At 44.5% G+C, this 17,109-nt stretch overlaps 1 protein-coding gene across 1 annotated transcript in view; it reads left to right on the forward strand.

The window, feature by feature from the left end:
- Positions 1–17,109, forward strand: part of ptprfa (protein tyrosine phosphatase receptor type Fa) — a gene marked incomplete at its 5' end in the record, with an annotated part of 134,839 nt that overhangs the window by 52,079 nt on the left and 65,651 nt on the right. The window contains 2 exons of the mRNA XM_080535442.1: positions 2,400–2,705; positions 6,073–6,266. Coding sequence (XP_080391568.1) covers positions 2,400–2,705; positions 6,073–6,266 — 500 coding nt within the window. The remainder of the gene's footprint in view (positions 1–2,399; positions 2,706–6,072; positions 6,267–17,109) is intronic.

The raw sequence follows: 17,109 nt of genomic DNA on the forward strand, positions 1-17,109 counted from the left end.
AAGGTTTGAAATGAAACAAACATGGTTGTAAACTATCTAAATAAGTAGATATGCTATTGTCTATCAGCACAGCATGTGAGCGCATTTCTTGCAATATATCGGTGCGTGCGTGTCGCGCGGTTATAACAGTAGCCTACATCATTATAAAAGGCCTCGCAAATCTGACTTCGCACAGGGCCTCGCATATCTCCCAAGCGGCCCTGTATATAGTCATATGCTAGCATGTCATGTTAATAAAATGTATTCATATAGTCATAAGCTTGTCATTTGGAGACCAGAGCAGTGGAAAGCATGTTCAAGTACCTCCTTTGTTGTAGAAGCCCAAACCACCATCCCATTGGAAAGTCAAAACATTATCGTCTTTTCCCTGTCATCAGTGGATAACAAATCATTGCTAGCCATTGCATAATTTGACAAATAGCCTAATAAACCCATCGAGTTACATTTAGTTGAATACCTACTGTATGTAATAATGTATGATGCAGGACTGAGCAAAAAAAACAACACCAGACTGTTGCACACTAGTTACAGTTACATCATAAATGTCATGATCATATATGTCATTAATGTCTAGAATGAAACATGGCATTGTAACGCAATCTCCTGAAACCTCCCCATCCCCTTCCTGTACAGTTTCTCTACTGTAAAACCAAAACCAAAACATTCTTCTAGCATTATGACTGCCAATGGCTCCTGGCTTTGAGCAGAGATGACTCTACTTGTGATGACTGATGGATAGATGATTCACTTACTTGTAAGTCACTTTGGATAAAGGCGTCTTGCCAAATGCCAAAAATGTAAATATAAATGTAATGTATATCTTCATGTATGGCTCAAGCTTCACCAGCGCAGTCATTGTCACCAAACTGACACTAATAGAACTGAACAGCTCCCCCTCAATCAGATTGCACAAAACAAGCCTGCGTGTCTCTGCTGTTGTCACTTGCCTACGCAGTTTACTAGGAGATATAGAGTTTGAGTCTGAAATATTTATGGCGGCTCCCGAAAAGGAATCAGTGCTTATTCAGAGCCATTTGTTTTACTTGTCAGCCGCGAACGCCTCTGTGGGGTTTGGTTCCCATAGGAACAGTAGCCCTCTAGAAACCTGGCTCTGTGTGATTCTAGTCCCTTATCTGCTGACAGCCTTAGTCACGATGTCAAGAAAGGTGCTAACACAGCAGAGGTTCCCTCCCCTCCCATCTCTCTCTCTCTCTCTCTCTCCATCACTCTCTTTTAATTTCTCTGTCTTTCTGTAGCTGTCTGTCTGTGTGTGTGTGTGTGTGTGTGTGTGTGTGTGTGTGTCTTTCTCTCTCTCTCTCTCCCCCTCTGTCAGTTTCTCTCCCCCCACCTAATCTCACTCTCTCACTCTCTTCCCTATTACTTCTCTGAATCTCTCTTTCACTCTTTCGCTCATTATGTTTCAATAACTTTCACTTTTCTCCTTTCACCCTCCTTCATTTCATGTCAGTATATATAATTTCCCTCTATCCCCCCCCATGCTTTTCAACCACTCTCACAATTGTATCTGACTGGCTATCTCTTGCCTCGACTCAACTCAACTCAATATTCATACTCTCCTATTCAGCCTCTTTTTTCTCTCTCTCTGTGTATCTGTCCATATTTTTACTTCTCTTCTTCTAAATATGCTCTTTTTGGTATTTTTCACAACCCTGCTCCTATTTGAAACTTGTCTGCTGCAATCGGTCTCCCACACATGGCCTCTTTCCCTCTGATCTACTCCCACATGGATATACCCATAAAGGCTTGACTAAACGCGAGGGAATTACACTGCTTTTGTATATCTCTATCTGTATTTGAACTCTGTTCCCTTCTATGCTTCACAATTCTATAGGAATGGCCTATCAAGGATGAGCCGAACACCCAACATTGCTCGTATCTAAAGTATACTGTGTGCTGCTTTGCTGCTCTGGTTGCCAGAATCACAAGCAGGCGGCATGCTATAAGTCTTCCTCCACAGCGCTCTCTCTGTATCCCTCATCCACCTTATTCATACTGTGTTGTGATTCTCTATACAGTTTATTTTGTCATGGTGCATTTGTTGTTGTGATTTTGCTATGTTCATACATTTAAGTATTTTTGTTTGACTTCTGGACTGTGGAGTAAAGTCAGTGACAGTAAAGCTGAAGAAATAGAATAGAAACACATCTCTGAGAAGAAAACACCATGTAAGCCTCTGACAACAAATGAATGACATGCTTGCATAGACACACACACACACACACACACACACACACATTTACCACATGTTTGTTTAGTTTACAACTAATTACTTATTGACCTCCTCCCAGTCCAGAAGACCTGTGCCCCCCCCCCCCCCCCCCCACCATCCCTCCTGCTTGACCCCCTACCTCTGCCCCCCCCCCCCCTCCCCCCCAAAGCCCCCTCAGCCCCACCCCAGAAGGTGCACCTGCTTAGCCTCAGCTCTACCAGCATCAAGGTGAGTTGGGGGGCGCCCCCCGTCGCCAGCCAGCACGGAGACATTGCGCTGTACTCGCTGGCTTACCAAGCGACCGCGGGGGAGGACGTGGAGCGGCATGAGGTGACCGGCATCGGGGCGGACCAGTCCAGCTATGTTCTGACGGGTCTGGAGAAGTGGACCGAGTATCAGGTGTGGGTGAAGGCGCACACGGACGTAGGGCCAGGCCCAGATAGCCCCGCAGCCCGCATCAGAACCAAGGAGGATGGTACGTTCCTGGTCTGGCCCGGGTCCCTCGATGGGCTCAATGGCGCTAGTCCACCTTGGCAGGTCTTCTCTTCTTCTCCTGCTGCTGCTACTTCTCCTACTGCTCTACCTAATGGCCTGCCTCTTCCTCTGGCCTCTCCTCTTCCTGCCTGCCCGCCTGTCTGTCTCTCAGCTCGCTGTCATTTCTCTAACCCTCTGGGCTGCCGAAGCGGAGGTGTCTTGAGAGGTGCCTGAGTGGAATGTGACAGGCTCCGTCTCCTCACACAGATAACAGGCCTCTGCGACTCGGACTAAATGGCCTGTGTGAGTCATCCCAGAAAGATGGACTGGCCTGGCTGCCACGCTGACTGAGCATGCTCTGTTTCTTACTGCCTGAGAGTAACGCCACCCCCAGTGCAGCACAGTCCAGCGCACTCTGGTCTCTAAAACACCATTAAACTAAATCCTTTACAAAGGCTCCACCTTTTTTTTTTGGTCAAGACTCAATCCACCACATTGTTACCTTGAGAGCACTGGGCTCTTTTGCTGAGCCACTCGAAGGAAAATCAAGGTATCAACGGATAAGTCCAGGAGACTTTTAGGGGGGCTTAAAGACCATGGCAGCACAGTTGTGGAATCCTACTTCCTCTTCACTGATAAAGCCCTCACTCTCTCTCTCTCTCTCTCTCTCTCTCTCTCTCTCTCTCTCTCTCTCTCTCTCTCTCTCTCTCTCTCTCTCTCTCTCTCCAGCCACCGTGACCACTAGCAAATGAACTCTGTCTGTCTGTAACCTTGACATCTTCCTGCCTCTCTATTTTCCCTTTCTTCTTAATTATGTTAGGCTTCCCATTGTCGGTATTAATTTGATTCCCTGAGGCCTTTATTGTGTTTGAATTGTGTTAGTCTATATTCTGGGCACGAGACCTGTCTGTCTGGAGAGGAGATATGACATGGAAGGGGAGTGTAATGGTTACTCTCTCTCTTTATGTATTGCATTCTGGGAGAATAAGGCCTCTCTCTCTCTCGCTCTCGCTCTCTCTCTCTCTCTCTCTCTCTCTCTCGCTCTCAGCCAAAAGCATTGTTTTAGTTATAAGCAGATAGCTTCCTCTCCCACTCACACAACACCACTAAACGTCACTACTTCATCTATCTCTCTCTCTCTCTCTCTCTCTCTCTCTCTCTCTCTCTCTCTCTCTCTCCCTCTCCTTCTCTCTATACACACCCCTACTGAATTCTAATCTCATACTTCTTTTCATCTCTTTCCGTCTCTCTGCGCCCCCGTTTGACTTTGAGGTCTCCTCGCTCCCTGGGTTTATCCGGCATCTGTCCATTTTCTGCACACAAAGTGTAGCAGCATCCTCTGCGGTATATCCCCATCCATGCTTTCACCAATAATCTGCAATCCCAGCACCCCCCCACAGCACCCCCCACAGCACTCACAGATCTGGTGTTTCCTATCACCGACCAAGTTCTGTTTTCCTCTGTGACACTGGTTAGGCATTTCCTCGTTTGGAAAGCTTGGGGGAAATCTACCAAGGTTTATCTGGCTACAAAGGGGTGGAAACCTGTTTGACTGATCGCCTCGGAACACATAAAACTAATCAAATCGTGAGCTCAGAATTATAAGGTTCTATCTCCGTTTAGGGTAGTTCAGAGATATTGAGCGTCAAAGATTTTACATTCCATTATGTTTTGTGAGATGGGACCTTTGTATTTTATTAATTACTAACTCAAAAATGTCAAAATTTTAAAAAATAACACCACACAGTGTTAATAAACACCTAATGGATCAGATTATGTAACAAACTAAATTTTGACTAAAATTTAGATAGAACCTTATAATTCTAACGTCACGAAATACCTTTGGGCAGAAATGTTGCAAGGTGGCATTTGCCAAAGAAGGAATCACAATGTGATTTGGAGGTATGGCTACGCGAGCCTGTGGCTCCCAATTAATTTGTTTTAATAAAACAGAAATGAAGCCAATCACTCACGCACTATAATTACTGAAATTGTGTGTCTAGCCCCGAGCCGAAGTGTGTCCTTGATGGTGTGTCCAGACAGTGCTGTCTGTCTGTCATCTGTGCTGTGGGTGACGTGAGCCTAATCTGCTCTACCTGGGCCCCCTCTGATCTCTCCTCTTCTATAATGGGATGAGAGCCTTTCCCCAACTCACTAGGGCTATACATTCCCATTTTCTTACAGATCTTGATAAAATTACTACTGCCTAAATCACTTCCCCACTCCCCTGGGCTGACAAACACATGATGTGTGCTTGATTGCCTTACATGCCAGGGATTCTGGGGAAAAGTGCATTAGCAACTTCAGTCAAGTGGGCTTGAGTACAGGGAGGTTAGCAGAAACAAAGAACCCAGCGTGATCCCCCGCTCTATCGTTGCACTGCGGTTTCCATGGAGACTCCATGGGAGCGGGAGCTCTCTGATAGGACGCAGGATCGGGAGGGGTAGAGAGAGAGAGCAAGAGAGAAAGAGAGAGAGAGACATGGAGATGGAGACAATCAGTGTGAGTACCGAGCCAGTTCAGCTATAACACTAAGAGAGTACATGTTTAAAAATAAAAACAAAACATTGCTTGAGATGTTTCTTCAACCTCCCAGCCTAAACCCAGCATGGGGCAATTTAAATCCCCAGCCCTCTTGATTTAAACCCCAGAAGACCAACTTGAAAGACCACATCATTATGTGCACGTGTATGTGTGTGTGTACACTTGCTCGGTTCCCTGCGTTTGTTCATCTCCCATTCTACACAGGCTGAGGCTTTGTGTTTATCTGTTAATACAAGAGCCATATTGACTTCATGCTCTGAAGGCCAAGCCTGGATTCCGGAAGCTTGTGCGATTGTGCGAAGTGCTGACACCTCTGGTGTGGGTGTTACTGTATGTGCTAACTACACTAACACTTATATCTGTGAATTAGTCTCTTAATGCAAGGCGTTTTAACCTCTACCACTTCCTTTCCTCTGGTTTCTATGGGACTGTGATTAACATCCCTGCTATACCTTCACTCACTTATATTGAAGTCAAATGTATATTCATTTGGAACTCCCCCGGTAGCTGACTAAGCATCCTACCTAGAGATACCCATAAGCCTGTTCCAGTAGCACCTGCCACAAAGTATAATGCATGGGCACTCAACCCAGCTCCCAAAAGTACCTATATGATAAGATAAGAAGCTTTGATTAACATAACCTTCAACGGTAGCCTGCAACCTCTCAATATCTCAATAGGCTTCTTGCGTCTGGGGTGTTTCCAGATGAAATGTGGATGCCTTTGGATGTAGATAGAACACTACCTAGTCAGACCTAGTCTCCTTCCATGATACACGTCTGTCAGCGCCTACTCCTAACTTAGTTTCTGCCCCCCCCCCTCAGTGCCCGGTGCCCCTCCCAGGAAAGTGGAGGTGGATGCCCTGAACTCCACCGCCCTGCGTGTGATGTGGAAGCCCCCTCTCTCAGTGAAGCAACACGGACAGATCAGAGGGTACCAGGTGGTCTACTCACGACTGGAGAACGGGGAGCCACGAGGCCAGCCAATCATCATGGACGTGTCTCTACCAGAAGCCCAGGTACTGTCCTGCTGTTAATCCACATTCACTCAACTCACACTGTATACAGTAGTAAGTCCCGTCATACCCCAACTAGTCCTAGCGGATTCCCTTTATAATGCCCCAGACACCTGACACAGTTGTTCATCACTCTGGGGACTTGGGGAGATGGGAGTTTTTCCAGTGGCAATCATTGCGGTTGGATTACATTTGCCACTTATGTATGTGTTTGAAAAAGGTCTATGTGTGTGTTCCTTAAAAAAAAATGTTAGCAAATTCACATCTTGCACACTGCTCATTAGTAGAAAATAATAGGGATGGAAGGAAAAACATAACTGTGTGCGTTTGTGATTTTATATTTAGATATGAATGCGGTGACCATTTTAATGCTTCTGCATTAACACACTGCCTTGTTATTCCAGGACAATAATGTATTCATTCTTTTATTCATATTGTTTTTCTGTTTTTCTTTTTCACCCCCCAGTCGCAGGAACCCATAAATGAGAAGAATAAAAACAGTAGACTTAATCCTGATTAGGAATGCATCTACATTACAGTACAAGTAGTCATATTGTTGTGGAATATGGAAAGATGGAGGTTTTTATTGGGTGTGAGCGAGGTAGGAATCCTTATCCTGGTATTAGCTTGTGGGAGCATGCCTTCTCTCTCAAGCTCACAGCGTCAGGCCCTCCTCCAGGTCTCTCAGCTTATCTGTGGTAGCATGCCACGCCATTCTACTGAGCAGGCTGGGAGATAGCTCTAGATCTGACACGGCATGAAGGTGTGAGGAGATGTCCCAGTAGACAATCCAGTAGACAATCCCCTAGACAACATGTCTGATCAGCCCTGTAGTGGTCATGGATATTTATTTCACTTCACTTCTATTCTGGGCACCTTAAACACGGTGGTTTAGCCATACACCTGTACCATAGATAAGGATTTAAGGCGAGACACAGCAGGCAAAAACATATTTTTATTATTTGTTATTATATTTTTTTATTTGATTTTGGCTATTTGGCTTCAATAACATGTCGTCTTTTATTTGACTATACTTTGTCTATGTGCGTTTGTATTACTCTCCTAAATCCACACAGGCCCGAAATCTAGGTGTCATAATTGACTCAGATCAATGATCCCAGTCCAATGGAAGCATCAAGCACAGCCTTCCCATAGAAATGTCATCGGAGTGCAATTCACATTTCCGAGATGTACAATCCTGTTTATTTAGAAATAAATTATGACCTGTGACATTTGACAGCAGATGATGGCAGACATTAAAAAAGTAAAGTTATCTCTCTAATGTTAGGCTGATTGTGCATGATAGTCGCACGTTTGACCTAATTCCATGTCGCATTTTCCCTCTTTGATGGCATACGCCTCTATAGCTGTGGTACTTAATAAACCAAAACACACAATCTAATCCGAGCAGTTGTTATATTATTGTTGTATATTATGTAATATTATTGATGGGTGTGGAGAGCAGTGAGCGGGAGACTGGATGTGAGCAGTGAGCGACACCAGACTCAGTGCATGATAGCAGCGATGGGTTTTATCATGTAGCTGACTAATGCAGTTGACAGCGGTTGTTTCTCCAGCGTTCCTGTCACATCGGATTTCGGAACGCCATAAAAATAAATCTGCGCTTCGTGTCTAACGTTACATGTTTTAAGGCTGATCTGGGCATGATAGTGGCACATTTTGACATATTTCCATGTTATTTCCCCCCTTCAGTCGCGAAGTTGTTGCACTGTTGTCCTATATCAGTGCAGACTGGCAGCGTAGGAGCACAGGTTGATAGCCTACAGAGCACCGTTATTCTGTCATGGTCTGATAATGAATTATTGTTCTTTTTTATTTGATTACTTGTTTGATCGGTTGATAGAGTAAAACTTAAGTTGTGAATGAATCGGGGGCATCAATGCATTTCTATGACACTACTGATGACGTATCAGGGTCTTGAAGGGTTGTGCCATTTCATAGGGAAAGATTTCAACCACTACGCCTTGTGGCTCTGTTCAGAGGCCTTGGCTCCAAAGCGAGTGGCACTCCAAAACGAGCCGAAGGGGTAGGAAAGGGAATCGGGATCGGGCCTATATCTCAGTAACTCCCAATGACTACGGGATGGTTGACGACCTGATAGATTGTATTGCTGATATCAATGCATGGATGACACAATATTTTCTTCAACTCAATCAGAGTTATTGATCATCGGTGAGAAAGCCGAGAGAGAGAAACTATCTGCACATTTGAAAACACAGGCCAGAAATCTACGTGTCATAATTGACTCAGATCTTAACTTTGAAACCCATATCAAAAACAAAACATGAATATCCTTCTATCACTTAAGAAACATTACTACGGTACAATCTATTCTCTCCCAGGCAGACACTAAACTAATGCATGCGTTTATCACTAGCAGACTAGATTAATGCTAGATTATGCTCTCCTGACAGGTCTACCAAAACAAAGTGATTAGTTGACTGCAAATGGTTCAGAATGCTGCTGCACGTGTCCTTACAAGGACCAGACAGAGAGCAGACATCACACCAGTCTTGACTCAAAAGCCAAGGCTTTTGACTCAGTCGATCACAACATCCTCTTGCATAGGCTTTCCAGCATCAGCCTGTCCTCTACTTGTTGCAATTGGTTTGCCAGCTACCTTACTAACCGTGTCCAGCAGGTGAAGACTGAAAACATTGTGTCGGAACCACTTACCATCTTTAAAGGGTTAGGGTTAGAACCACTTACCATCTCTAAAGGGTTAGGGTTAGAACCACTTACCATCTCTAAAGGGTTAGGGTTAGAACCACTTACCATCTCTAAAGGGTTAGGGTTAAAACCACTTACCATCTCTAAAGGGTTAGGGTTAGAACCACTTACCATCTCTAAAGGGTTAGGGTTAGAACCACTTACCATCTCTAAAGGGTTAGGGTTAGAACCACTTACCATCTCTAAAGGGTTAGGGTTAGAACCACTTACCATCTCTAAAGGGTTAGGGTTAGAACCACCTACCATCTCTAAAGGGTTAGGGTTAGAACCACTTACCATCTCTAAAGGGTTAGGGTTAGAACCACTTACCATCTCTAAAGGGGTGCCTCAAGGCTCCATCTTGGGCCCAACCTTGTTCTCCATCTACATCAATGATGTAGCCAAGGCTGCTGGCAGGTCCCGGATACATCTGTATGCGGACGACACCATCTTATACTCAGCTGGCCCTTCTCTCAACTCTGCAGCTTCCACTCTCCAACTCACCTCTATCGAGCAGTCTTTCAATAACCTCTGTCTACTCCTTAACTCCAAAAAGACTAAATGTATTCTGTCCAACCGGGGAAAAAATTTCCCCAGCCCCCCCCAAGATCTCCTGCGCAGACGGCTCTGAATTGGAGTTTGTCATGTCCTATAAATACCTAGGCCTCTGGCTGGACTCATCTCTTTCTTTCAAAACTCACATTAATAACCTTCAGGCCAAAGTCCAAGCTAGATTGGGCTTCCTGTTTCGCAACGAGGCATCCTTCACGCATTCCGCTAAACACACCCTTGATGACTATACTTCCTATGCTGGACTACGGTGACACAATCTATAAAATGGCATCAAAGAGTGCCCTCAGGAAACTTGACACACTCCACCACTCAGCCATTCGCTTTGCCACTGGTGCACCCTTCACTACTCACCACTGCGATCTCTATAAACTGGTGGACTGGCCCTCCCTCCATACCAGATGGCTTCTTCACTGGCTTCAATTAATCTATAAAACAATCCTGGGAAAAACATCTCGCTACCTCTCATCTCCCCTGCACTTCTCTCACAACAGTTACCACTCAAGGTCTCGGGATCTCATCAAGCTCACCATCCCAAAAGCCCGCACTGTTTTCGGCCACAACTCCTTCAGTTTTGCAGCAAAACGATTGGACCACCTTACAGAACACACTCAAACTCACAGCACTCACATCCCTTACCATTTTCAAAAATAAACTTCAGCAGGTCATAGTTGACTGTTGTTCCTGCTGATACCCAAATACATCATGGACATGCTTGTAAGATACACACCAGTAGACCCTTGAGGTCCACTGGCACTGAACTCCTGACAGTCCCAGAAGCCAGGACCAAGAGATATGGAGAGACAGCTTTCAGTATATAGACTATGACTATGGAACACCCTACCTGAGAGCCTGAGATTGTCCAAAACTCTGGAAACATTTAAGCGAGACCTCAAAACCTACTTATTCAATCTCGTCTTTTAAATGTCCATCTTAGTTGTTGCTTTCTCTTCTTTGCTCATTGTGAAGCGCATTGGGTCACATTTTGTGAGAAATGCGCTATACAAATAAAATTTGATTTGATTTGATTTGATTTGTAGTTGACCGTTCAGGGATGAATTCAGTGTTTTCTGTGACCTTGCCATCAGTCAACCAAAGACTTCTAAGCTTGTGCTCCTGATGATGGCGGTCTCTGGCCTGGGCAACTCCTTCGTTCTGCTTCGTTCCTGCTTCGTTCCAGTCATTTCAGGTTGTTGTTTTTTTTCCTCTGGTGGAGATGTCTCACCTCCGATTTCCTGCATTCCTGTCTTATCTCTAAATGTGATCTAAAAAACATGTAGAACTCTCTCTCTCTCTCTCTCTATCTATCTTTCTATCACACACACGCGCACAAAGCACACAGCCTTGAAGCCTCATCTGTTTAGTTTACATTCTCCCCCTAGCAGTAATGGGGACGTGTCTCAACATGCACATGCAGCGACCCCTGAGACAGACTCAGGCTGCAGGCACACACACATACACACACACACACACACACACACACACACACACACTTTCACACCTCTCTTAAGCATGTTTACTTTTAATGTTTCTTAATGTCTCTTGCCAAGCTGGTGGAGTGTTTTCGGATTAGAATCAATAAGTACTCTGCAGTTTCCTCGTTCTCTGTATCACAAGGCCAAATAGGTGGTGAACTGCTCCTCTGCCATAGGTGCCATGGTGTGGTCTGTTTGGAGGAAGTAGAGGGGGGGATAGAGAGTAAAGAGTCAGAGGATGAGAATCTGTCTGGATTTAGCTGAGTCGTTGGCTCTCTGTCATACAGTATTACTTCACACTCTTCTTGTGATGGATTGATTCAGTCCCCGGTGCAGCGCTGAATCATTTTAATTGGACTGTTTCGCCCAAACTGGGATCGTTATGCCAGTGCACCCACTCATGCCACGGCCGGCTGTGCCCATGTTTATGGCCCCTGCGTCCTTGTCAGTCAGATGAAAAGTGGCGCACGACTCCGGATCCTGATGAAGACTTGGGACTAAATCTGTTTGAAAGAGGCCATCACCATTCCCTCACTTCTGTTACCAATGCTACCCAAGTCAAGGACAAGAGAACCGCATTTCAGAGAAACTGACACCTCACCCTAAGCTGTGATCACTGTTCCCCATGTTTTTCTTCGACGAAGGCACCTTAAAATCCCCCAGACATTTTACTGTTGGCTGGGCTCGGTAGCAGCAGCGAGATTGGATTACTGTCTTTTGTCACGCTTATGACAAAAGGCTTAATAAATTCAGTCATATCAAATTATTGGCCGTGGAGGTTACTGACACTGAGGAACATAAAGTCTTAATTGCCTGCCAACTCCCCTCCTGTGGTTTACGAGCCCTTAACTATAACATTTATACCTCACTCTCCTCCCTCTCTCTGCTCAGGAACAAACACAACATGGTTGTTTTTCCACAAGCATACTCTTGCGCTTTGAGGATTTCAGTGAGGCTTATTTTTGGACACATGGCAGGATCCTACACAGGTCCTTCTCATTCCTCCCCATTCCCTGGTGTTGATGCCTGTGAAGCGTGAGGCTTGTCTGATCTGATAAGGGAAGCCTGTCAAATGCTGATCATTGTCTCCTGGAGCCCAGGGAAACATAGGCTTCCTAAGACCGGTCGCTGAGAGAGGCAGGGGGAGTGGGAGATAGAGATGGAGAGATAGGGTATGAGAGTGAAGAAGGGCAGAGGGGAAAGGGAGACAGAGGGGAGGGCAAAGAAACAAGAGAGGGAGGGAGGATTTCACAGTACGTGTGGGTGGTAAGGAGCGATTATCTGCAAACAAGGCCAACCTTGATACTTGAAGCCCACACTTTGGCATAATTTACTGCAAACAGAAAATCACAATCTTACCGTATACAAGTACACAAGAGTAACATTCTTTGGCTTTGGTTCCTCAACATTGACATTGCAGCTTTCTGATACTGGGGGAAAAAAGCGAAAAAGTAACCCCACATCGGCATGGAAATAAAGTGGCCTTTTGGTAAAGTGGTCACAGACCACAGTGGCCTCAATAGTGCAAAAATGCTGTGCGCATGAAACACAATACAACACAATCCAGCACGGCAATGAATCAGTCCAACGGTACACAAGCAATCCGATAGTGTGCAGCAGTCATACTACTGCAATAATGTTAATATCCACAGTGTGTGTGTGGGATTGGCTGGCAGTCCCATGCACCCTTCCAGTGTATTTCACCAGGGTCCTCATGTATAAAGCTTTGCGTAGAACTGGCGTAAAAAGCTTGCGTACGTAGACAAGCAAGAACGTTTACTCACAAGATACTGATGTATAACACAGTGCGCATGCATATCCCACGGCTGTTTCCCTTTAGAAATCACAATTAACTCGACATTTTGCGCATGTGTACGAGCGTCTTGTCCCACCCTTTTAACGCCCCAAAGCCCCAAATGAATATTAATATACTGACTGCATGACGACAATGACAGCAAATCCCGACTGAAAAGGGATTTCACCCAGTGAAATTCTGCATAACGGTTCTGCACAACGAACACGTGATAACAATACATGAAACTGCATATCTCGTATCTGCCCGACTGAGGCATCGAAAACGTAATTTGTCCTACTGTTATTATTTATGAGAATCCATTTCATAACATGCAAGTATTGTTTAATAATTACAGATCCAATCAAATATGATTCTCAATGAAACTATACAACATAATGGGGTTGTTTTGCAAAAACAGATATCTCCGTTTGTATTTATTATCCTAAATCATGTTTTTTTGTGTGCACTCCAGGGAACTGTATAAAGTACTGAGACATCAAAACGCAGTTTGGCATCTAACCAGATCTGTCTAGTCCTACACAACAGATCTAGTGCAAAAGCCATGAATGTATGAACGAACAGTGCATGGTGTACGGTATTACAGTGAGTATAAGTAAATGAGTAGAAAGTGAATATACGTGCAATGAATTTTAATACAAAAAGTCAATATTATGTGCATGAATGGCAATATGATATGTACAGTAAAGATATACAGTGTGGTACAGGACAAGAGCGAAGATATGTACAGTTAAAAAGGGCAATGGATATCAATACAATATGTACAGTTAGGATATGTTCATATATAATATGTGAGAGGTCATATTTAGATTTATTTTACACCATGGTATCCATTTCAAAGCGTTTCTCAAGTTTCATCCTTCTGCCAGCGGAGTCGCAGTTGCTCATTTCTCAATTTTCTGTACGTACGCATGCGTACAGAAGTTGCGTACGCATGCTTTTTTGAGTACGCAACATTTATACATGAGGCCCCAGGAGCCTGATTGCTTGGGGGAAATAGCTGTTTGTCAGCCTCTGGGTTTTAGCCCCATGGCTCCGGTACCGCTTCCCCCGATGGCAATAGCTGGAACAGTTTCTGATTGGGGTGGTTGGGGTCCCTAATAATCCTGAGGGCCTTTCTGACACACCGGTCCTTATAGGTGTCCTGGATGGAGAGGAGCGCACATCTGCTGATCTTCTCAGTTATCCACACCACCCTTTGAAGCGCTTTGCGGTTTTGGGCAGTGTAGTTCCCCCGCGAGAGAGAAGTTATTGACCTGGCTGTATTGAGCCAGGCGGTCGACCTCACCTCCATAGGTTGTGTCGTCGCCATCGGTGATCAGGCTCAAATCACTGTCTTGTCGTCTGCGATCTTGATTACTGTGTCGGAGCTGTGAGTGGCCACGCAGTCGTGGGTGTACAGGGAGTAGTAGATGAGGGGGCTTAGTACACAGCCTTGGGGGGCTCCTGACTGATGATCAGAGGGGCGGAGGTTTTAGAGCCCATCTTCACCACTTGTTTACGGTCCGACAGGAAGTACAGGATCCAGTTGCGTAGGCAGGGGTCGGTGCCTAGGTCCCTGAGCTTGCTGTCGAGTCTGGAGGGGCCTATGGTGTTGAACTGCAGTCTACAAACAGCATCCTCACATAGGAGTTTCTCCTGTCGAGGTGGGTGAGGGCTGAGTGGAGTGCCGTGGCAATGGCGTCATCTGTTGATCTGAGAGAAAAGAAATCGGAGAAAAGAGTAGCTCTCAGTATTTTGGGGAAGTGGTGCCTGCACAGTGTATTGTCATTGGTAGCAGTCGTCTACATAAATCTTGCAAAATACCTACTTACCACATTAAACGTACGTTGTCTGTGTCTTCCGAGATCGTCGCCTGAAGATGTTCTCTAAACACTCAGTTGAAAGCTGCAGTGCTCGTTAACTTGGCTACTTCTTACAAGAAGATAGTCTGTTCTTCTTCCATCTAACCCATATCCCAAAGGTACTTCCTCAGTCATGTTCAAAGATAGCTGGTGGGCTTTTCTTCTATGTATTTTTTATCAGCCACATTATGTAAAACAAGGCAAGACATACAGGATACTGCTGCATGCATGATGGGGATGTAATGCAGCAGCCCAATCACTAGAAAGTGAAATGTTCCGATAAGGACACACTTCATTAGAAGAGAGAGAAAGAGATCTGCACTGAGTCGCAGACTCACAGTCAAGTGCCAAGGCAGTCATTTGATCGCACAAAATGATGCGACGCATTGCACACAGGAAATCCTATTATGAACTGACCGATTCTGTAATGAGATGGGGGGTTGTGTCAGTGTGGGTGTTGCGCTCAATGTGTTAGAAGTATCTGCTTGCTTGTAGACTTAAAAGAACGTTTTCAGTTAAGGTCATTCCTTCTCTGTTGCAATGCCAGGCTCTATAGACTATACTCTATCCTCCAGTTGTAGAGGAAAAAACTCATCTGTTTGCTTTTAGCCCCCACACGGTTAGCATCAGGACAAGGAGGGTTCATCTCTGTCTGATTCAGTGTCAGAGGCCTTCTCTGTTTTACAAGGACTGATTAAGTAAAGAAGAGTTGTACTTCTAGAGAGGGAGTTTTGCATTGATTCTTGGAGACCTTTTCGCACCCATGTGCTTGTCTCTGTCTCACTGTGCTAAAGGTTGCCGGTGAATTATTAGCACTACAAGTAACATCTGCCCAAATAATTCATCATGACAGAGCATTTCCTAGGCATCCTCCTGCTGAAATAAACAATAAACACGCCGGAGGAATTAATTCCCCTGGCTTAGTTTCTCTTTAAGTCAGGAAAAGCAAGTTATGCCAAGGCAACTTTAGATAGATGGATGGATAGATGGATAGATAGATAGATAGATAGATAGATAAATAGATAAATAGATAAATAGATAAATAGATAATAGATAGATAGACAGACAGACAGACAGACAGACAGACAGACAGACAGACAGACAGACAGATAGATAGATAGATACATACATACATACATACATACATACATACATACATACATACATACATACATACATACATACATACATACATACATACATAGATACATAGATAGATAGATAGATACTTTATTGATCCCTGAGGGGAAATTAAGGAATGACATAAAAGCAATATCCAGTTTTTTGTTATCTGAATTAAAACAGTTTTGATTCCAAAAGGGTGCTTAGAGTATTGACGTCATTTATTTATAATACAGTAATCGCCAACAGGATTGCATTTAGAGTGGTCTGGTGTCAGTGTCTATTATGACCAGTGTTGACATCACTGCGGTGAACATGTGGAGGTATGGCTGCAGCACACATGGCAGCACATGCTACATGCACAGACAAACAGTCTATTAGCCCCTAAGCACTGAATAGCAGGTCTTCCACTCCCTAATTCACTTAACACAGGGGTCAGACAGACTAAAGTGACATTGATGAGTTCAGAGTTGGGCCCTCTGGGCTCTAAAAGGCCTGGTCTTACACAGACACGGGACACTGCTGTGACTGGCTGCTACACAGAGGCTGTAGGGTTATCTGGCGTTCAGTACCAGCACAACTTCCCTGTAGAAAGAACTGATGTTCTTGCTTTCAACTGAAATCAACATCTCTTAAATGGCCATTGTTCTTCTTCTTGTTCCCAGTTCACTGTGTAGGCAGTATGTGTCAAGCTTTACCTGGACCTTCTGCTGTGTTTACTTCATCTTGGTTTTATTGACTTTGATGTCAATAAAGTATTTTTAAGGTTCTGAAGACATTAGTTGTTTGATAGAATAGCATCCAACTACAACATCTCTGGCACATACATTACAAGTGTTCTGCTTCTGCTTCTGCTTCTCTCTCTCTCTCTCTCTGATTGAAATCTTCTCCTATGAAATGGGACAACCCTTTAAGACCCTGATACGTCATCAGTAGCATCATAGAAAAGCATTGACGCTTGTGATTCATTCATAATTTAAGCTTCATCCTATTAGTTACATTTTTGGGCGTCATCAACGGGGGGAAATGCCACATGGACATAAAATGCAGGACTATCATGCACAAATCAGCCTTAAAACATGCAGTTTTTTTTATGGTGTTCCGAAATCCGATGTGACAGGAATGCTGGAGAAACAGATGTTGTCCACGGCATTAGTCAGCTACATGATAAAAACCATCAATAATATTACATAATAACAACTGCTTGGAATACATTGCGGGTTGTTTTGGTTTAGTGCCACAGTTATAGCGTCATATGCCATCAAAGGGGGGAAATGCAACATGGAAATAAT

Source organism: Nansenia antarctica, assembly GCF_963989245.1.
Source record: "Nansenia antarctica genome assembly, chromosome: 7".
Classification (NCBI taxonomy): domain Eukaryota; kingdom Metazoa; phylum Chordata; class Actinopteri; order Argentiniformes; family Microstomatidae; genus Nansenia; species Nansenia antarctica.